The following is a 23,551-nucleotide window of genomic DNA, read 5'->3' on the forward strand; positions in this document are numbered from 1 at the left end:
AAGGTCTAATGAAGACACTGGTATGCTAAACAGGAGCTAATGCCTCCTGCTTGCACTCCTCTTCCTCCCCATCCTTCTTTCCTTATCCCTTTATCTTTTCCTCCTGGAGGTTGTTTGAAATTTCTCTCCCTCATCAGTTCAATCATTTCTCTCGGCCCAAGGCCACCTCTGTTTGTCTGCTCGGCCTCAGTGGGGTCTCTTTGTAGCCTCGTGCTGGAGCCTACCACTGCTTCCTTCAGTAGAGAAGTGCGTGCTTTGGTGTATGCATGTGTGTGCGAGCTCACCATATTTCTTCAGACTTTCTTCAGTCATACGCAGCCCTCCCTTTGCCTTCTGGCCAGGCCGCCATCCGTCAGGTTGGCTTTGAAATGAAGCCAAGACTTAGCTATGCAGGGATGACAAAAGACGGGGAAGCTGTTTTATCATCTTTTACATTTTATTTTTGTTTGTCTGAAGGAGGAGGTGGCAAACACATATACACAGAGACTGGCACATGCAGAGATGAGCGATCTGTTTTTTATCAGATGTGAAATACCTGATACACACTCACCCTCCCCCCGCTTTTTTTAAATTTTATTTTTATTATGCAATTTAGTTTATTTCTCATGGGGGCCAGACAGTGAATTTACCCTGGGTAAATATATACCTGTGACTGTTTAATATTGAATTGTAGCCTTGATGAATCCATGGAGGTGCATTCAATAACCTTGGTGCAGTGTGAAGCAGCAGGGTCACCCACATTGAGTAGTGGCTCATTAAAAAATGAAAAAAGGCTCAGAAATCTGCCTCATTAGCTCTTTCTTCAATATTTGATCTTCGGCGGTCCCAGGGATGTATTCTATTTTACTCATCGGCAGTCAAAAGCTCACCAGGTGCTTTTGGTTGCCAGGTCAAATGGAATGATTAAACAGGAAGCGATTCATTGGTCAGATCAGGTGATATGCAGATTAGAGCTACCGTGCTGTTCCATTGCTTGGCAAAGAGGAAAAAAAAACACATACTCTGAAATGGTTGTTGCTAGGGGAACTTTTGGGGGTTGGGGGAGCTGTGACTTGTAATGAATTCACCTGCATCATTTTTAGCAGGCTTTGTGCATCATTTGATATTTTCCCGTTTTTGAAAGCTGTGATATTTATGAAGGCGTCCTTCCTTTTTTAGTTTAAAAAGAGCACATTAAAAAGACCGAGTTAGAAAGGTTAATATAAGACTTGAAAATTAACAGCGACAAAAGGGGTGTTAGCACTTCTGAGGCCATTCGCGTGTCATATCAAATCACACACACACGCTAGTTCAAATATTTGAGACGATTTATTGAAATTTTATTAATATAATGCTCCAGGCTCTCGTAATTATCTGATTGCCTGCGCCTGAGGTTCCTGCCTCTGAGGGATATTTAGTGTCATAGCTGAACTCACAGTGAGAGGTTGTCTCGATGATTAGCTCCTGTTAGCGTCAGGTCTCATCCACTTCTCTGTGTTATCCCTTAGCATTAGTCTAATGGCCCAGGAAACGCAGATAATGGCTCTCCGTACAGATTAGCATCTGTCGCCACCTCTGCTGCTGCTGCTAGACGCACACACTCACATGTTATACAGTGAAATTTGTTCTGGGAAGGTCAAATATTTCCAAGATGCAACATTAAAGGAAACACAAAAACACAGACCTGAAAGTCTGAACTGAAACTGACTATCGCACCAGTCAGTCGGCATTGAAACAGGTGAAGTGATTAACACTGATTCTCTTTTTTACAGGTAAATGTTCAGCTGGAAAAACCACTTTCTTGTCTGTCTAAAGCATCTAGTAATTGCTTCTAGCCTGTCCAGAAACGCTGCTGTGAGGCTTTTGATCCACTCAAATAAATCTTCTCATATCGCTCCATTTTTAAAGCTTTTGCACTGGCTACCTGCCAGGCTTCCATATCAGTTTAATTCTTGGTTCTTACTTTAATGGTCTTATGGAGGGATGTGGTCCTCTTGCGATTCCGCACGCTAACGTCTGAAAGCTAACACATTGTGCATTTGAAACCTTAGCTGGAAAACTTTGGAAGAACACCCTTGACTAGGTGGCTTCCTTTACAAAGTAGCTGTTCAGACAGGCGTTTCATGTTTGAGGTGACATGTGCTGGTTTTTATTTACCTTTGGAAAGCACTTTGTGACTGTTTCCTTGCCTTGAAAAGTGTTATATGAATAAATTTTATTTATATACTTGCTTGGTTCCTAGAATTCATGTGGATATTATTTTGAGGTGTACAGTATACCTGCATGCAACTCGGTTGCATGCAGGTATGATGATATGCCTCACCACACTGCAAAAAAGCCCAGGAACAGCTTGAAGAACACAACAAAGAGCCTGAGGCATTGACCTGTCCTCTAAGCTGCCCAGATCCCAATCAGATTAAGCTTCTGCAGAGACAAACCCGGTCCACGGAGACTCCTACTTTGCAACCCACGGGATCCAGACGTTCGGCTGCCTTTAATCACTACAGCTCTAGAAAAATACTTAATCAGCTTCCACTTAAATTGATGACAGTTCTGCTGCGGCTCTCTGCGAGTGTCAGCAGTACAGTGAGTTTTTCAGCACTTACCCGAGAACTAAAAAAACCGCACCGCGTGGCTGTGTTTGTGTGTGAGCGCTTAGAGGAGGCCCAAGGCTTCATCTGTGATGTGTTTGAAGAAGGAGTCGTGTGAGTGTTGCAATGCAAATGAGTGTGTTTCTAAACGTTCCCGCTCCACCGCATGCCCATGAATGTTTACAACCATATGGGTGAATGTTGTGTGTGTCTGCCTTGTGCATGTATGCATGAATGCAAGCCTCTGTGTGCAATCCCTCCTGCAGGGCAGTGGAGTGGGATGGAGGGAGGAGGCTTTTTTTCTGTGCTGTCTGAAGTCTAGCCATCTATAAAGAGGCCTCTTCACATGTGGAGCGCTGGTGATAGATAGTCACTTATGTTGCAGCTGACATCCAATCTGGCATCAGTGATTATAAAGCGCTCACCTCTTCATGTGTCCCTCTGTAGCCATTGGACCCCCTCTGCTCAAACACAGAAATCCCATTTTGTGTCACGGGGCAGTGAAATGAGGTTGTGTCTGGGTATGTCTGTATATGTGTGTTTTTCATGTGTCTCTGATAGGAGTGTGTCTTCAGCGTGTGAGAGCCCACAGGCTGAACGCATGTGTGTCATTGCTCATTCTGTCAGTATCTCAGCGCCCCCCCCTCTCCTAAAATTGTTTGTGTGTTTTTATCCAGGCTGAACAAATGTTAACATTTCTGAGGCACCTAAGTGGTGCCTGACTGCCTGCCTGACTGCCTGACTCTTTTTGGCTGTTTTCATACACACGAAGAAATATCTGCTGAGTTGACAGGTGTCTCTGTTTCAAGATTGAACAAAGTCTCCTTGTTCATGTTTTATTCTCGTCCTGTCTCACTTCTCCATTCCTCTATTTCTCTTCTGTTTTTTCTTCTCGTCTGACCTGTCCTGTAGCTTCTTGATACTTGATCCTTTTTGATCCCCGTGTGTGACAGCACCTGGCGCTGTGATTCCAGACATGATCAAGACACATGCACACATTGGGTTGGCGTTCACAGGCGAACTGTAAGCCCAGCACAGAAACTCCTTTGAGAGAGCTACACAGAAATGCATACTGGCTATGTCATTAGGCTCGTATGTATCTACATGTGTGAATATGTGTATGTTTTTGATATGGTCACTTTGTATGTGATAATCAGAAGCCTGTACCTTCTGGGTTTTCGCACTGGCCCTCTCAACACCATTCTGTTGATCCTGAGAGAGTCTGGCAGTCTTTTAATGAGCCTCGACTCACAAAGCACAAATAGCTCTAGAGCGAGCCTTCATAAGAGAGCATGAGTTTAACTCCCCCGGGTCAGTCCCTGTGTTCTCTCAGACCAGGTATCTATGACCCCGCCTGACCAACCACATCCATCATTGCTACATCTTATAGTATGCCGTAGTTCTCTACTGTAATTCAAATCTTCCCTATCTTTGTTGTAATAACAATTTTACCTTTAAATTTTATGTTAACAAAGGTTTAGATTAAGTTTTTTTTTATATGAATATAGTCACTCATAACAATAACAGCCACTACCCCTTTTCATGTTTGTTTTTAGGTCTTATTTCCAACAAAAAGATGAAATAAATCCACCGTTCACTGCTCAGAGTACCAGAGCCATATGTAGAAGTAAGCATAGAAGCAGATGGCACCTCAATTTTATATTTTTTTTCTGTTTAGGTACAAGAAACTGTAAGAACAAAAAATGTGCAGTTGTTTTAAAGTATTGACTGAATGTGAATAGACACTGATTTTCAGTCCAGTTTTTGTATATGATCGTTGGAGATTTCTCACGTTTCTTTGCATTATTGTAGGGTCTATACCTGACAATATAAAGTGCCTTGAGGCAACTGTTGTTGTGATTTGACGCTACATAAATAAAATTGAATTGAATTAATTTGACATACATCAGTCTATTGCCTGACATCCTTCCACTGAGATCATTTCTGATGAAGCTTCAGTGAACAGTAGATGGATCCGCAAAAGGACAAGATGCGTCTCTCCGGTCCCGTGCCAGTTCTTTGCTTGATATCTTTTCTATTTCTATTTCTTAAACTCATCTGCTGTGTATAGTTTGGACCAGTGGTCCCCGGGCCACGGACCGGTACCATCCAAGAGTTGTTTGGTACCGGGCCATGAGAGTTGAGGCTCGGGTGTGAAATACTTGGCTTTCAGGGTTTTTATCGGTTTTTAGCTTTATTTTTAAATTGTTTTTATCGTGAACTCGGTTTCCCTGGGTCTTTTCCTGTGTGTTATGAATAAAAAATTTTTTTACCGGTACTGGTTACAGTGGTGATTGTTCTTATTAAACATGGCCACAATCTAAATATGTGTGTGTGTGTGTGTGTGTGTGTGTGTGTGTGTGTGTGTGTGTGTGTGTGTGTGTGTGTGTGTGTGTGTGTGTGTGTGTGTGTGTGTGTGTGTGTGTGTGAGAGAGAGAGATGAAATATCATATTAAACAGTGCAAATCTACTCTAATAGACCTCTGTAGTAGAAATATGGAGCCTAATGAGCAATACATTCCCTTACAACACTGCATTACATTACAACACTCTAACATAGTTTAACATAATGGTGTTTTAAAGTTATTACATCTGAAAGCAACTTCACACAGCCTCAAGGATGCCATTACAGAGGGAAGATAAATGGTGTGTCAGAGACAAGTGGATTGAGATGCAGATCAGAGATTTCTGAAATTACTAGATAACTGTGGTCATGGAAAGTAGTGCTACTGAGTTTACTAGTTTTGTATCCTTTTCATGTGTCTCCACTACTTTTTGTGCTTTTTGTTTCGCAGCAGATGCCTTATTCTTAGTAACTGGATTTCCAAGGCCGCTTGTATCCCTCTATTTCAGACATGTCAAAACTGATTTTCCTTTGTGGAAGTCTGATTACAGTATACTAGAAACAGACATATCCGTGCCACATAATACTCTACAAGCTCCAAAATGTGTCCTGACACAAAGCCGACGTGATGGCTAATGGAAGGACTTTATGTCGTTTCAGCAGAGGCATAAAAATGGCTTTTAATACCACCTCTGCTTTTTCCATTTAAGAAATCTCTCCTCCACTTTTCCTTTTTCATGTGGTATTTTGAAACTCACCTCAGAGGAAAATGCCAAGAAGACAAAAAAGTCAAAGCCAGGATATTATATGCTTAAGCAGCTGGTGATAATGATGGTGCATTGAGTCACTAATGGATTTTTGAAATAGCTTTTGTCTGCCAAGAAACAGCTTGACCCCTCTTTGGTTGTGTCTTTTATCAGCCAAAGTGCGTGCCGCATTCTTTCACATTTCCTCACTTTGACTACACTATCTTTGTCATTATGATGATTTTGCCAGGAATTCAGAGAAAAGTCACAATTTAAATATTTACCGGAGACTCTTGAGGGGAAAAAAAGATTTTACCATCCGGCCTTTGGGTCTTCTATTTTAGACTGACTGCCACTAGTTCTTAATGAAAATATTACAATCATTTTTAGCTGAAATAGATACATTTGCTTGATTGATTTTTTTTTTTTACTCCATTTAGACAAGAAGCTCTTTTAATTTTTTTTTACTTTGAATAAATGTGCCATAACAAGAACCTTGGCATTCATCTCACAACTCGTTTTCTATTAGTCCTAAGGTGGTTAAATCTGAACATTGCAAAAAAACTAATGTTAATATCTCTAAAGTCAATTAAAGATGAGCATCTGAAATGAAGATATTATCTCTCATTCATTGTGGGAGCTTGCCTACAGTAAAGATTCAGTATCACTACTCTTCTTCTTTTTTCAATTTATGTTTTTGAGCATCATAAAATTGTAATAAATTCTCAAAGTATCTGTCCTGTCATCTCTTAATGGGGCTGCGGTAGTAGTTGGGATAAATTACTGCCTCAGTAGCCAGGTGCTGCTAATCTTATAACTTGATCATCAGCAAGTGCTGAGCACCTCTATAAAAGCAGAATCTTTGGCATTTTGCCGGCCTGGAGCATTCAGGTGTTTGTTAACGCAATGGCAAGAAGGGAAGGCTCAGCAGTGATCTGAGAGAAGCAATTGTTGCTGCCCATCACTCTCAGAGGGGTTATGAGGACATTTCTAAATCCATCTTTCTACAGTGAGAAGGATTATTCACAAGTGGAAAACGGCTAATAAGGTCTTGGGTCTTCCCTGGAGTGGACGTCCTCCAAATTTACCCCAAGGTCAAACTGTGCAATGCTCTGGGGAAAAAAGCTGTCTCAGACTAAATGTTGGAGTTCATGACAGGGGTTCCAGCTTAGCTCACTGGGTCACCAGGCACCCATATGCTTTAAGCCTGAAAAGCAGCAGTACAGGTAAGAGTCTGACCTGCAGCCCTTTGCCACATGTCTTCCCCTTCTCCCTTTATTCCCTGTTCCTATCTACTCTTCACTGCTGATCTGTTTAATAAAGGCAAAGACTTCAGGAAAAATGTCCTTTAAACAGATGACACCAACTGGAGATGTTTGACCATAATGAACAGCACCATATTTGCAGGAAACCAGACACAGCATATCAGCATAAACATCTCATACTAACTGTCAGTCACAGTTGCGGAGATGATTTGAGTTTATTTGCAGCCACAGGACCCTGGCGCCTTCCAGTCATTGAGCCAACCATGAACTCCTTTGCACACCAAAGTTTTCCAGAGTCAAATATGTGTCTGACATCTAAAGACTGGCCGCAACTGGGACATGTAACAAGGTAAAGATTCCAAACACAGCAGCAAATCTACAACAGAATGGCTGAAAAAGAAAAGAATTGTGGTGCTGAAATGGCCAGTTCCAACCCACTTGAAATGCTGTGGTGGGACCTTAAGGGAGCTGTGCATAAATGAATCCCACAAACCTCAAAGAACTGAACCAAGGCTTTAAGGAAGAGTGGACCAAAATTCCTCCACAGTGATGTGAGAGACTGATAAAGTCATACAGAAAATTCACACTTCACGTTAATTATGTAAAGAATTTCTACAAGCTACTGCATCATGAGGTGTACTTTTTCACACACTTTACACTCTTTAAGTGGCACATATACCAATCAGGTTAGCAAGCTGAGGTATGCAATAAGTCTAGCTTATAGTCATTTAAACAGACTCCCTCCTCTGGGTTTGAGAGCTGTTTTTCATGGTAGCCATGCTCTCCGATAAGGTCTGGGGGCAACTCAGAGCTAGTTGATCATGGTCTAAGGAAAATGAAGATGGTGTCAAATGTTGGAAGCCACTCAAGTAGGACCATTTCTTTCACTTTTGTTTACTAACATTGGCATTTAATCATCTAACTGAATTAATTACATTTGAACTATATACAGATGTATACCCATTCATTTATTTTATTTTCATCTCTTCAGTACACTTGAATGAATATATGTTGCAGATGTGAGATGAGTCTGCAGCAGTCACACTGGATGCTTTCAGCAAAGACCTTACAAGAATCCCTCATCCTGAGCTAAATGCACTCTCTTCTTCTATCACTTATCACTTTTTATGCCTTAGCACCATCCTAAGAGCTGTTTACTGTTCATTTTCACATGGAAAGTAAAAGGCAAGTTGACTAGTAAGGACAAATGTGGTAGTTAGCAAGTGAGTGCTAATGTCTGTAAATTTGTGACTAGTATATTTTTAACACCCAGTACTTGTTAAAAAAGGAAAATTGAATGTAAGTTTTGAGGATAACAGCAGATAAATGACTGTACCCTGTAAAGTAGGACGTTTTCATCTTGAGTGCAATAACTATTAAACCACACAAACAGAAACAACATTACCAAGCATATTGCACAGTGGGGTGTTGTCACGTTATATTTACTAGGATAAGAAACAGATGCTTTCTTTCTTCAATGTCGTACATCCTGTTGTGTTTTTTGTTCCCTGTGGGCAATTCCTGCCATCATTAATTAAAGCTTCAGTTTTAACAAGTGCTGAAACCACTCTGGGAGGAGTTAAATTAAATGCATTTGGGCTTGAATGACTTTTTTTGGTTTGTTTTCTCAAATTCCTTTTTATGTTTTATATTTCTGCAGATATGTGAGGATCATAATTACTTTTATCAAGGAATTCACTTTGTTATTGTTTATTTAACCCACTTTTTCTGGTGGAACATGCTTTTTTTTTCTAATTTCTTGCACACTGTAGTTGAAACAACTGATTTTGTAGTTATTTTGACAGAGGATGCATAGTTACCAGTTAATGTGTGGCCTGTGACATTACTATATGTGTGATAAAATTCATGCAGTACTCAATTTAACTCAACCAACTTTTTAAAATTTATTTTCAATACAATTCAAATCACACATATTCTGTTATAGTGGGCTAATATTGTAAATTATCACCTGTTGCATGTTATTCCAGGTTTTCATCAGGACCTGGGAAACAATGGCAGTAGATAATGTACTAAAAAAATGAATTAAAAACTTCTTGTATTTATATTTTTAATCCCACAGAATAATTTTCACATTTACTAAGAAACAGCTTTACATCCCAGTTAGACCTTTGTGGTTACGGATGATCTAAAAAAGAAGAAGAAGAAGAAGAAGAAAGAACGAAACAAATTGTTTGATGCATTTATGGGCACCAAAGCCCTCTCAGCTCTATGGTCTGTGAAATTGTGTTGCTCCATAAGGACCTCATCATCACACCACTTCAGCTGTGTAAACAATCACACACACATGCGCTTTGGTCGGTGTACAAAACACATCCACCTACAGTGCATACACATGCAGTCACACATTATACAAAGAGGGGCTCAGCATTGTCCCCATCCCTCCTTTGATCACACACTAATTTACAGGCCATCATTGCAGTGATAAAAAAAAAAAGACACTAGCCACAGAAAAGGAGGCTCCCTCTCATCGCAGCGGGGTGCCTCATCTTCCCACATGCCTCCCCTACTGTACCTGCTCCCCCAGTCCCCCAGTCTGCTCTTCCCCTTGGGCCCGGCTAGATGCATCCACACTAATTGGATTAGCCATGACAGTAATGCACTACTGGGTCTCAGCGGCACAAACACACACTAATAAATTGTGTGGGTGGGAATTAAAGCTTTCACTATCATTTGCCAGATTAAAAGAGATTATGAGTGGCAGAATTAAGTAAGTGTGAGTGCCCCTTGACAAGAGGAGGAAAAGGTTCCTGACCTTGGAGCTGTGGACCAGCACCATGCCTGGACAGTCAGACGCAGTAATTAGCCTGCAGACTAAGTAGCACACCAGCAGACAGGCTAATAATAGTGTCATTGCTATTAATAATGAGAGTGATAACAGCGCTCGTAATTATGACAGTCATAATCATAATGATGTAAATCATGTTCCGAGTTAGCACTTTAATCGTGTGTATGTGTGTGTTAGGAATAACATGAAGGTGATAGATTAATTCGAGGGTGTGTTTATGATTTAATGTCATTAGCGCCCTGTGTGTATCCATTGGGTTATCATTTATGTTGCACTGCTGTGCTGTGGGAGCTATCGTTATCTGTCTGGTTGTCTATATATAGCTCACTGATACTTGTGCTCATTAAAAAAAACAAAAACAGGTCCTTTTCACTGCTGCTCTCTTTATTTTTTAAGTCACACACACAGAAGAAACACTGAAGTGTAGCTCAGGCTGGCTTTCATGAAACACACACTCATGAGTACTGCATGTCAGCTTCACACTTATTGCAGCCCCTCATCAACTTGCTCATTCTTTTCTTTAGGCATCAGTAAGCCTCTGTGCCCGGTCCTTCCACTGCGGTTAGTGAACATGATGTTCCCATCTCTACCACATTATTGTTTTCACATCTAGCTCATTTTTACTGGTACCAGCCGACCTTTTCCCAGTGCCTCGCTTCCCGTTGACCTTTCGCTAGTCGTTGTGTCTGCTTTGTCCTTTTGTTTCGCCCTGAGGTAATATCTCACATTCATGCCTAGCAAATTATTTACTGCCTTCCTTAACACTGGGCACAGGCGTACGCAACCACACAAATGCCCGCCACAAGTCCAATTTACATCTTTAAAAAAAAAAATCATTGCCTTTATACCCAAATGTACACACACTTCAGGGTGTATGAAAGGGAAAAAGCCCGGATTGCCCAGTGGAAAAAGATGGGTTTTTTTTTATCAGTTTAGTCCCTGGCTAAAATGAGACGTGGTCTGATTGTGGCATACAACTTGAGCACTTAATTTAAGTCATTCATTGCTCTTTGAATAGGTTATATCAGCAAAATACGCTGCTGATTTGGATTCCCAGAATTTACCTGCAATACTTAAAGAACACTGGGCTCAGATTGCAATCCAGGTTATGGTTGTGCCGATGCCGGATGAGCTCGGGGATCTACCATGATCAGAATAATTACTAATAGCTTAAAAATCAAGGTGTTTTATTTGTCCTTGTTTTCCCGGGAATGGATTAAATCATCCGTCTATCTATCAATCTTCTTTGCTGCTTATCAACTTAAGGTTTGTGGGCGGCTGGAGTCTATCCCAGGTGTGGTACACAGCAAAATCCGAAGTGTTGATGTGAGTTAAAATTACTGGTGTTAAAAATTTCGAGTTGAAAAGTGTTGGTTTGAGAGTTACAGTAACACTAACGGTGCTGAAAAAGCTCTGTAGCCGGAGTTATTTCAAAGAGTCAATACTATAACACTCATTTGGAGTTGATTTCCACATCCGGGTTTTTCGCGCTCATGGGCATGAGGAGTCCGCCAGAAGTTTGCTGTCAAGATCGAGGAGGTTGTTCAGGTAAGAACTATACAACAAGACCTATGTTATTTTATCATTATTAAATATTGTAACTAACTAGCCTATAACATTATTTATCAGAAGCATGCAATATTTTCCTAATGTGGAGTGTATTCATCTGCGGTAAGAGATGGGATTCGTTAGCTTAGGTAGCTAAACTATCCTCTATAACAAGTTAATATTGCAGCGAAAATAAATGCGTGCTTAATATAATTCTCAATTCTAGTTAGTTCTAATGTCATAAGAGAAATGCTTTCCAGTGTTCAATGCTTATTAAATGAAACGAGGGAGGAGTTAGCTATCCTCTGGATATGTTAAATGTAATGTTAAAATTTGAATTTGTGGTAGCCTAGCTGGCAGCTAAGACAAATGCGTTTAGCCCACTGCTTTTAAGGGAAGCGAACATTCGCCTCAGAAATATCCTATTTAAAAGTGAACTAAACAATCACATGGAGACGTTCAAGTCAAGTTTTGGAAAGCGTCAAGATAGGCTAATTACACGTGCTACCAGCGAGTTTAGCAGTAGCCTAGCCTACAAATCTTTGAAGTGGCAGGGGGTTATGGAATTCTGTTAGATGTTAGTGACCAAGCAAGGCGCGCTGCGTTTGTGCATGGATTGCTTGCTAACGGTTAGGATATATCATACATGTTGTAGTAGGGCTGCTCAATTAATCGAATTTTAATCACGATTACGATCTGGGCTTTCAACGATCATTAAAAATGACTGAGCCGATTATTAGCCCCTCCCTCGTGCTTTACTCTCGCGCTGCTCCGTGTGGCAAATCGAGCGCACCTCTCTGCATTTCGAACACGTGTCACAACAATTAAGAGGACCCGAGGGAAGCTCGGAAAGCTAAGCAGAAGTTATTTGGAGAGGAGAGTGACTGCCGTTGGTTGAAAAGAGAGGTAAAAAAAACTTCAGTGGTGTGGAAACATTATGGGTTCGCGGAGTCAGACGTGGATCAAGTAGACATAGTGTGTAAACTTTGCTACAGTGTTGTAGCTGCACCACAGAGCAACACTGCAACGTTCACTAAACATAGATGTTTACATTTTTCATTTATTTTTTATATTGCAAACATTTGCACTGTTATCAGTATTTGCACACTATTTTATATTATTTTTTGACAATCTTTAAAGTCATTATTCAATACATTGTTATTGTTAAATAAATATCGTCAAATAATCGAGATCTCAATTTCAGTGAAAATAATCGTGATTATCATTTTTGCCATAATCGAGCAGCCCTATGTTGTAGTAGGCCTAATCTAAGGGAACATTTTCCCCTTTTCTACAGTTTTAGTGAAATAGGCTACCATCCAGTGTTTAAGACAAAGCGGTATAACGACTGAGGGTCGTTGACGTCGCCTCCACTGATAATCCTAGCATGTCGTGTCACAAAACAACCACCACAAAGTAGCAACTAGCCAGACGGCTGTGCATGTGTCAGAAACTCCCGATATAAATGTAAGACTTGCACTCATTAATTTACAGTATAAGGGATATTTGTTGTCATAAGTGAAAGCGTGATGAAGGCAGGTGTGCGTTCAACAGGAAATTTTATGTGGATTATCATCCTGACATGGTTTAAACAGAGATGCTTTTCCCCAAGTAGGCTACAGCGATTTACTCGCAACATAGCAGAACTAAGTATCTAGCCTGCGTGCAGACGAGAAGATCGCCGTTGTCGTCTTATAAACATGTGGATGGGTGGATAATTCATTGGATGCTATTTCTGTGTACCCAAGTTCAGCTATTTTAGTGCGCAGGGGGAAGCCAAATTATGTTCCTGAGGTTGAAGTGGTCTGTCACCCCTTCACAGATCATCACACAATGTATAGCCTAATATTTTCTTAAAGTTGTCCGGATTTGTTGCCACTTAAGCTATGGTTTAAATATATGGTAAAAAATATTCTGTGCCCCCTTCTCTCCACCAGGTGCTGTTGTAAGACATGTTGCTGAAAGTGAAATACCTCAATGTAAAGAAGTACATTAAATTGCACGCAGGATTCACTTATCTAGAATTCATCAGTGAAGGTAAGATAACCTGGCAGAACAAAATTTGTTGCACATGTATCAGTTCATCATGTTTGCATCTCATCTATTTAAAAAACGAATTAAATGTTAACACATTTTATTTTAATGTGTGACATTAAAAACAGTACAGAGCAGTAGGCCTAGGCCTATATTGTTGCTGCAGACTTGTCTAATTTAACCATTTTAAAGACAGGTAAAACAGCTGTTAATAAATATTAGCTAAATAAAAAAGTCAAAATTAGTTTTTAAAAAAGTTTTTCAGGCGTTTTAGGTGACATTATGCTTATCTTTTTGTAAAGCCAAAACCAAGTTTGGACTTCCGGATGCTGCTGACCTTGATATTTTCGATGAAACTGACACAGCTGTCGAAGAAGACATTTTTCTGGAGTTACTGGAGGCCCAACCAGACCTATGCCTGACAATACGTGAAAAGATTTCAGATGAAGGTAAATGTTATCATAACTTAAATTTTCAGAGTATAGCCCACTCAATGTAGAGCCAAGTTCTTTTGCTCTTGATGCAGATGACATTGACCTGTCTTCATGCAATATACATGACAGTGGACAGGGCTGGGTCATATTTGTATAGAATGTTGTCTGAACATGAACATTGAAATTGTGTTATTAATGGCATTGTGGAGTAGCCTAAAGAAAGTTAACCAAATCATCTCTCCCAAAGATTTTTGTCCTTTAGCTCATTCCACACCATCCTCCTCGGATACATTATCTTCCCTCACGGACACTATATCACTTTCATCAAGTGACAGTGACCTCAGGGAAAAGGGCATTCCTGCAGGCCGCAGTAGATCCAGCAAAGACAGTTCTGCACCAAATGTTTCTGTGTCAGAGGCTGCAAAAGAGGTAATTGAGAACAGAAAATGTCTTTTGTATTTTTGAGTTGACACCATTTATACTGTAGATTGTTATACAAATTGAAATTCAAAACATGGTGGTTCCCAACTTGCCCTGTATGAAAAAATGTTAGTAGAAGTTAGTGCTTCTTGCTAGATATGTCTTTCACAGGTTTGTTGACATTCCTCTAAACTTTCACCTTTACTGACAAACAAGTTTTTATTGTTATTATTTTCCCTTTTATATGAGCAGATGGTTAAAAATGCCTTGACTAGGAAACCTGGTGGAGAGGAAATTCTTGAAGAATACAATGCCGAAAATTCACTGAGCCACCGCACCCGGCGGCAGCTTGTTAACATATTGGCAAGTGATATGACTGAGAGACATGGGTAAGAGTAATAGTACCTAATAAAAAAAGTAAAGATGGGCCATATGGAATATTCTTGTAATGTATACTGCAGTAAAGACACATACTTCTGATTTAACATTGTCAATTGTATTTCCTCTATAGCAGAATTCCCTCCCGTAAGCAAAAGGAGAAATATGCCCTTGGAATAATTACACTCTTTCCCTCATTGAAGGATCCATTTTCTCCAAACGGCTATGTAAGTCATGCAGTGATTGTAAAACAGCACATTATTTAGTTTTCATCATGGAATAATTACATCAGCTAAATGATTTAAAAGAAAAATCTTAATTCCTCTTTCGTAATAACTATTGTCATAAAACTGTATTGAAATTGTGGATGTTGTTTAACATGTATTGCACCTGTTACATGATAATAGTCCTTGGGTTTCTTTTTGCTGAATCTGCAAAGTCTGTAAGATCGCATTTGATGTTTATTTTTCATCTATGTTTAAATGTGACAGGAGCATTTCTACGACGGAGTGAAAGGCACTGGATATGTAGCGTGGCGCCTCAAAACCATGTCCAGGTCTACAACCAAACGGCCAGTGAAGGAAGTCCCAGTGCATCAAGAACAAGGGCCTAAGCGCAGAAGATTAGCAACCACATTGCCTCAGCAACTTGATGGAGATGCCTGCAAGGAGGCCATCTCATTTCTTGTTCACTCTCCTGATGAAGCAAGTGTATTTCAGAAGATGAAAATGACGTTCCAACATCGCCAGGATCTGGTGCATGATCCACAAAGAACTGCAGATGTCTTCAAAACATTTCCACGCTTTTTGGATGTCAAAGGACTAGTAAGTCAAATCACTTGATATTTTCAACTGTTAATCCTTTTTTTTTTGTTTTGCTGATGTGGATGGCAACAGTAAAAGATGTGATCATTGGTCATCCCAGTCAGGCTATATCCCATATTGGTCAAAATCACATTGCAATGTAAACAATGTTGAGCACTGTCTTTATGTCCTGTGTGTATGATGAACAGGTCAATCAAGACTTCCTGCTGCTGTTTGGTGCTGAAACAGCCACCAAGTTGCTTGAGAAGTGGGACATGTCATTCAAGCCAAAGGTTATTAAAGAAGCCAAACAGCTGACTCAGTCAACTGACCTGTGTCGTTTGATAAAAGCTGCTGAGAAACCAACAGAGAGTGATGTAAATGGTAGGCGTCGCACCATGCTTGTTTGATTTTAATAATATTTATTTTTACCTGTCATTTTGAAATTGTTTTATAAATTCAACCATACACAGACTGGGACAGTGACATGGCCTCTCTGCTGCTACTCCTTCAACTTTTGCCACCCACAGCTGGACGAAAGAGGAGAACCAAAATAAGTCCAACTGATGCAGCACACAAAATGGTGCACTTTCACAAGGTAAATATGTTGTCTCACTTTTTAAAATCCTACAAAACACTTTTTCAGTTTTTGCACTTTTTAGTTTTCCTCTCCATGAAGTATGTGTCTTAGTATTTTGTAATAAGTTAGCAAGGCACATAATGTCAAACTGAATGAATGGTTCATACTCAGCAAGTATAAGCTAGGCCTATATGTCAATATCTCATTTGTTTTTAGTCATGCTGCAGCATTGATGAACACTTGCAAGCAAGAGATGGTAAACAACCATACATCCTCGCTGTTGGTCGAACCCAGAACAGCATTGACACCTTCTACATCGCAGTGGACAAACAGCTCATCCCCTGCCAAGCCACCAGCTCACTCAGTGCTTTTGATGAACTTTTCAAATCCCACTACGTGTTCAACTTATCTTACGACGAGTCACTGGTTCATCTCTACAGTTTTGTGCAGACCACCATATTCAACATTGATGCCACCTCAACAGATGAGTCACCACGTGTTCGTGAGTTGCGTGCCAAAATGTTGAATGAGAACCATGTTTAAATGTTTTATCTGTCAAACTCTGCATAGCACCAGTCAGGCTTTGATAAGTCATTTGCGACTAGGTCACAGTTTTTATCCAAGCACCAAATTTAAGTTGGCTTGTTCACAAGATGGTTGCAGCCGTCAGTTCACTACATATTCTGGTTTAAAAAAACATTTAAATAGTGTTCATGATGAAGATTGTTGTCAAAGTGGTGATGCAGAACCCTCAGAGTCATTTCAAGCTGATTTTGACAGATTACAAGATACAGACATAGCAGTTGCAGGAACAAGTGTTACTCAGAGCCTAGAGGTTGGGTGTTCTGAAAACAATGGGTCAGGTCAAAGAATTAAAAAAAATTCTGAAGCAATTTGCACTAAAATTATTGGTAAACTCAATGGTAGTGGTTTGGCAAATAGTTTTGTGTCATCACTTGTTTGTGATTTGGAAGATTTTGCTGATGGACTGCACTGTGAGTTTAAACATAAAGTACTGAACGTTGTGCCAACAGAAAATCCTGTTAGATCTCCAGTGGAAAAATGTCTTGAGACTTTTGACAATCCAGTTGAGAAGTTCGACACTGAAGCTAAAAGAAAGTCATATTTCCGTGAAAAATGGGGAATTGTGGATCCAGTGGAAAAGACTTTAGGAATACGCTATGATACAAGGTTAAATAAAAAATCAGGCACTTATGACCAGGTACCAGTAAAAGACACTTTTGTGTACATTCCAATTTTGGAAACAATCAAATTTATATGTCGCAATTCTTATATTTGCGAGCTGCTTGCTAAACCATGTGTATCAAAAGAAGACAGATATGAAGACTTTTGTGATGGGAGTTACTATAAGTCTCATCCATTGTTTTCAAAACCACAGACTTCTTTGCAAATTCAGCTTTATTATGATGACTTTGAGACTGCTAATCCACTTGGTTCCAAACGTGGTGTTCACAAAGTTGGTGCAATCTATTTTGTCCTCAGAAATCTGCCTCCAAAGTTAAATTCTGCATTGATGAACATTCATTTGGTTGCATTGTTTCATGCAGAAGATGTGAAAAAATACGGCTTTGATCCTATTTTACAGCCTCTGATTGATGACATAAAGTTTTTGGAGAGCCATGGCATTGATTTACCCTTCTCATCTGAAAAGGTCCATGGCACTATATGTCAGATAACTGGGGACAACTTGGGGATGCACTCAATTTTGGGTTTTGTTGAGTCTTTCAGTGGACGTTACTTTTGTCGTTTGTGTTTAATTGCAAAACAGGATGCACAGAGTGTGTATACTGAGGATGATCCAAAGATCATCTTACGAGGGAAAGAACTTTTTGAAATGCACTGCAGTGAGTTGCAATCTGATCCTCAAAAGCTACATGTGTTTGGCTTAAGAAAGAATTCTACACTGAACACTCTTCAATTCTTTCATGTTTGCCAGAACTTTTCCTTGGACATTATGCATGATATTCTCGAAGGGGTAGCACAATATGAGATAAAGTTACTGTTGGAATATCTGTCAGACAATTTTCTGCCGAAACCTGCTCTTTTGTCACGGATCTATGCTTTTGACTATGGCTACTTGGAGAGCAAAAATCGTCCAACAAGGGTGAACTTAGACAGTAGTGGTAATAGTATAGGTCTTAACTCCATTCAGACTCTTTGTCTGATAAGAAACATTCCTTTAATTTTTGGTGATATTGTGCCAGAAGGAAATCAGAACTGGACTATGCTATTGCTATTGTTGCAAATAATTAACATCATATTCTCTCCATCTGTTACACATGGCATGACTGTGCTTCTAAAACATTTAACAATGGAACATCATGACTTGTTCAAATTGTTGTATCCAGGTAGGAACATGATTCCCAAACACCACTTTATGTTGCACTACCCAACTTGCATCAGAAAAATTGGGCCATTATTGCATGTATGGAGCATGAGAGGTGAGGCTAAACATAGGGTGTTCAAAGACACCCTTAAGAACTTTAAGAACATCACAGTGTCACTTGCCAAAAAACATCAAACATCCATAGCATACAAGTGGGAGACATGTCCTTTAAGCCATGTTGAGTATGGGCCCTTGAAATCATTTGATGTTGATAGTGAGGAAAATAGTGAAATGATCTCCCTAGGCTTGCCTGCTGTTGCAGAAGAGGCTTTCGCTGCTAATTGGGTTAACATTAATGGGACTGAGTACAGAACAGGATTGGTCATTTGTTGTGGTTCTGAACATGAGATGCCGGTGTTTTGCAGAATAAAAACAATAGTTTTGGTCAATAGTCACACCTACTTCATAGTTCAGAAGCTTGTGGTTGAAAATTTCAGTGAACATTGCCATGCTTATAAAGTGTTTGAAACGGATGAAAAAGATGTTGTTAAAGCAGACTGTATTGAAATATACAAGCCCTTTGATTTGCAAAGTGCTTATGGTGATGATGATGGTCTGTACATTGTGCCATTATTTTTGTTGTGAACGTATGCTGTATGGTGCTTGGAATTTAATATTTATTAAAATGCTTATGTGACCAATTTTATGTTTTCTCCTTTTATCCTGTAAAGGGACTTAACAAGGACTTTCACTGAATGTAACACAGTAGTCATACAGTAATTGCACTTTAATGCATTTTTGTATTCAGACAATTAATACAGACTAGTATTTAAAAGCTCATATATGTCACTTTAAAGTGCCAAAATAACACTGTAAAAGTTACAGAATAACACTCTAAGTGAAAACAGTCAACACAATCCAGTGTGAAAATAAACACTTAAAAGTGTCATAAATAACACCATAGTTGTTGTGTAGTAACACCCTCAGTGAAAAGAGTTAACCCAAGCCAGTGTAAAAGTGAACACTTATCAGTGTCCTAAAACAACACTATAAATGTTAGGTAGTTACACTCTGAGTGAAGACACTTCACACCATACAGAGTGAAATTTTAACACTATGGGTGTTATATTTTTAACACTACAATGGAGTTAAAATAATAACACTTTGCAAAGTGTTACTTTAACTCTAAACCAGTGAGAATTATATAAACACTGGAAAAGTGTTAACTTTAACACTATAGGAGTTGAATTAACACTGGAGATTTTGCTGTGTAGGATGAGAGACAGGATACATCCTAGACAGGTCGCCAATCAATCACAGAGCTAACGTGGAGAGACAGACAATCATTCATGCTTGCATTCACACCTACGGCCAATTTAGAATCAGCAATTAACCTGACATGCATGTCCTTGGACGTGCAAACTCCACACTCAACCGGCCCAGCCAGCAGATTCAAACGTTAAGTAAATCAAATTATTTTTATTCGATTCCTAATAAATTTAATCTCTTTTGCTATAGCATCATGATGGCTTTCTGTATGTAAACAATACTTGTGACATAGATGTGCGTGTACATGTGTGCTATAAAAAGCCTAAGAAAACAGGCAGAGATTATGACTCAGTTCTGTTTGAGCTGTTCAGCTGATAGCCATATGCTTATTGTCATGAACTAGATTAGACTAAATCATTTATCGCTGTATGTAAACAGTACGCTCTCCAGCTGGTAGAGCCTACAGTCTCTTTCTTTATGCTGGAAGTGGGAGATAAAGTCCCAGTGTCTTTCTCTAGCCCATCAACTATGATGAAGGGCGGCTTTGGGCCACATAGAGTAAGCATTATGGGGAATGGATTGCAATGCCCTAAAGAGTGCACATTAACCCCCACCCACTGTCTCAACCAGCATCCCTGTAGGTTGGGAAAGGTCTTAAGTCTCTATAGTGTCACAAATACTCTCTCCTTCTGTCTTGCACTCATACTGAGCAAATAATCTCATGTTAAATAACAGGAAGCCTCTAACCCACACCAACACAGACTACTTAACATCACAGACAGCAGAAACCAATTCTCCTCAAAATTCAGGCAGTTTTTGGAGAATCTGGTTGGGATTATTTCCACACTTGTCCTTTCTCACATGTAGCACACATTGTAATATTACCATCACAGCTGGGAAGCTGACATTACTATAAACCAGATGATGTCTGATTCATGTGTGTTCTCACATGCACTTTCTTCTGGTGATGTTTAGAAAAGGTTGCAGTATCGGTGAACATGGCTTTGGACTCAGTTGCCCATTGGTGGTTTAAGGGGACCAGGGTTGCAGTCATAGGGGTTGGCACAGTTTTAGACATTGCGGTAAAGTTTGTCAGTCCTCGGGTGAACCCTATGTTCTTGAGCTGCCATGCATATGCCTGTCTTGCTCATTTAAGCTGTTGTGAACAAGAAACATGAAGCAGCCACTGATCCACTTCCTGGAATCCCCAGCCATCAGCCCAAGAAGTGTGAACTGGATCAGACGAATGGCTGGTGAGAAAAGCAGAGCACAGAGAAAGGCACGAGTTCATTACTCCCTCATATCAACTTAGCATGAGTGAGCGTGAAGTTCTTTTAGAAATTTTACAGTTTTAATAAGGAAAAGCAAACTAAACAAATGACTTCGGTTTCACCTTCTTCAACTCTGTTTCCCCTTTTAATCGAGGGACTCGTGCTTCAGTTTTGACTGACTGTCAGTCAGCCTAAGTAGCGTATGATTGAGGTTTATTGCAGCAGATTTGGGAACCTCTGTTTGTATTTGCCGGAGGGTTTTTCTCTGCTGCTGTGTGCTGAGCTGAATTCATTACCAGGCGCGGATTTGGTACATTTCTGCTGTAGGTGGCAGCATCTCTCATACAGTAGCTCTGCCAAAGTTGAAGTTTGCCTCAGGGGCACAGTTTGGTGTAAGAGTTTCTTTACTTTGATTTCTGAGATACTGAGATAGCAGATTCGCTCTGCTATTGACCTAGACTTCTGCACTCACTATTGCAGATATCTCAATTTAAACATCAATCCTCCATCAAGGGAGCGCCTGCCAAAACAAATCCTTAAATCTCCTAAAGATATTCAAGAGAGTAATGTATAAATTTATAAAAATGTTTTCTAACAGGAGTAACTTTCACAGTATAACAATTTCTTAATTCCTTCGTTATTATGATTAAAACAAGACTTTAAATAGTTGGTTGCTTTTTATGTGACGTATACTTCTCTTTATGGCCACATAAATATTTTAATAGATTTGTTTACAGGGTTTTTAAGGCAGCTGTTTCAAACCTTTCTCACTTGTGATCCACCTGTTATTCCTCACCAACTCGACTTGACTTATTACCTCAGTATTGGCAGGACTGTTTTTATAAAATATGGTTTTCCTGTGCTACATGAAAAGGTGAATGGACAGTACTGTGCAAAAGTCTCACGTCACCCCTCACATTTGTACATTTTTTCCAGGATAATTGGAAAGAGGTGCAGCAATTTATTGAAATGGAAATTGAATTGGATATTTAAATGGATATAGAATATATAATCAAACCTTTAACACAGCCTGAACTCTCTTATGCATGCTTTCTTGTCATTTTTGAGTACATCTCAGAAGTATTTCTCCAGGCTTCTTGAAGGACTTTCCAAAGCTCTACTTTGGCTTCCTTTTGTCCTGTTTTCTCTCGAGGTGATCCTAGACTGCCTCAATCATGCTGAGGTTCGTGCTCTGGGGAGGCCAATCCATGAATGACAGTGTGTTTAGGATCATTGCCATGTTAAAAAAATGAAACCATTGCCAATGAGGTGGATCGACTAAATTGAAATCTCTTTTAGCTCCCGTATCAGCTCTTTGCTTGATGCTTTTGCTATTTCTGAAGGACATGACTTTCAGATACTGTTCATCTGCAGCAGATTGTATTTTTGTTTGTTTGTTTTAGGCCCGGCACTACTTTTATCATCCATTTATCCTGTTTTCTCAGTTTATTTTTAAAATACAATGCGCAACATGCCAAGATATGTCAAGTGTTCTTCGAACCTTTTTGGTGCAGAAATACAATGTTATATCAAATTTTGTATCTTTAGCATTATTTTAGGGATCAAGTAAGAAATGGGAACAATTTGTCTGTTTTTGTGTCAGACTGGTAGTAGCAAAGTGTCTTAAGATACAGTTTAAAATTGGTTCAGCACTGGTTCATCCCCTGAGGTCATTGCCTAAAAATAATTGAAAAAGCAGCCAATGTCCAAAGAAAAAACCTCCAAAAGAAAGGTTGGCTCGTTGGAGGTGAAAAGAAATGAGTGGTTGCTCAAAACTTTAGGCAAAAGGTTGAATTCATAGACACATACACATACAATAGATAGATAGATGTCTGTCTATCTATCTATCTATCTATCTATCTATCTATCTATCTATCTATCTATCTATCTATCTATCTATCTATCTATCTATCTATCTATCTATCTATCTATCTATCTATCTATCTATCTATCTATCTATCTATCTATCTATCTATCTATCTAGTGACAAGTAAAACAAGGGACTTCATGCTAAGTCATCCTTACTGTTGTTTTCCTTACTAATATAAACAAAAACACCAGAAATAGATTAATTCAAGCATTTAGATAATTGTTTCAGTCAGGCTGTGTGAACAAGCAGACTGTCAGCATTATCCGTACTACAATACCCATAAGCCCTGGGGTTTAGACTGTCAGCCAACCAATTAACTCCAAATGGCTCTGTCAGCCAATTATGCTAAAATAATATTTTGGAATCCACAATCCAGAAACACATACACACAAACACACAGATACCACCTTATTTCATCAACTTTGTGCGTTTGTATGCGTTTGTATGCATTTGTATGCGTTTGTATGCGTGTGCGAGCATGTGTGTGTGATGATGATGAAACAGCCATCTGCCACGGGCAGTTGTGTGTGAATCCCAAATGAAGATGAGTGGCTGGCTTCAAACAGCAAAAGCCTGTAAATTTAAATGAATGGAGAGCATTTTTTGCCTTTGGGCAACCTTAACCTACACAGCACCAACACTGCACAGTGCCTTAGACAGAGAAACGCCGGTCAATTACTCCGCTTTATTCATGTTAATCCCATTTCTCCTCCTTTCTCCCCTTTTTTTCTTTTGATTTTTGCTCCCTTCTCTTTGAAGATGATACTATCAGAAGTGGGTCAACAGAGAGCTGTGTCAGCTGTTTGCTGATATTTGTGGAGCATGATGTGCACTGTGTATATAGTGTGTGTGTGTGTGTGTGTGTA

The 23,551-nt window shown here is 39.6% G+C and overlaps 2 protein-coding genes across 5 annotated transcripts in view; both read left to right on the plus strand.

Annotated features, from left to right (window-relative positions):
- Nucleotides 1–23,551, plus strand: part of tnrc6c2 (trinucleotide repeat containing adaptor 6C2) — a 152,851-nt gene that overhangs the window by 50,196 nt on the left and 79,104 nt on the right. The gene's annotated exons all lie outside the window — the stretch shown is intronic.
- On the plus strand, nt 11,037–18,996 carry LOC308396394 (uncharacterized protein). 4 transcript variants are annotated; one of them, XM_080881656.1, is made up of 10 exons: nt 11,037–12,185; nt 13,217–13,316; nt 13,616–13,762; nt 13,995–14,176; nt 14,420–14,556; nt 14,682–14,772; nt 15,037–15,369; nt 15,558–15,732; nt 15,822–15,946; nt 16,145–18,996. In XM_080881656.1, the coding sequence occupies exons 2-10, from the start codon at nt 13,232–13,234 to the stop codon at nt 16,469–16,471; spliced, it is 1,602 nt and encodes a 533-aa protein (XP_080737782.1). In that variant the 5' UTR covers nt 11,037–12,185; nt 13,217–13,231; the 3' UTR covers nt 16,472–18,996. The 4 variants fall into 4 exon arrangements, with proteins under 4 accessions (XP_080737782.1, XP_080737779.1, XP_080737781.1 ...); XM_080881653.1 differs by having other exon boundaries at nt 14,679–14,772; nt 16,145–18,995; XM_080881655.1 differs by having other exon boundaries at nt 11,037–11,279; nt 14,679–14,772; nt 16,145–18,995.

This window comes from Rhamphochromis sp. 'chilingali' (genome assembly GCF_963969265.1).
Source record: "Rhamphochromis sp. 'chilingali' genome assembly, chromosome: 4".
Classification (NCBI taxonomy): domain Eukaryota; kingdom Metazoa; phylum Chordata; class Actinopteri; order Cichliformes; family Cichlidae; genus Rhamphochromis; species Rhamphochromis sp. 'chilingali'.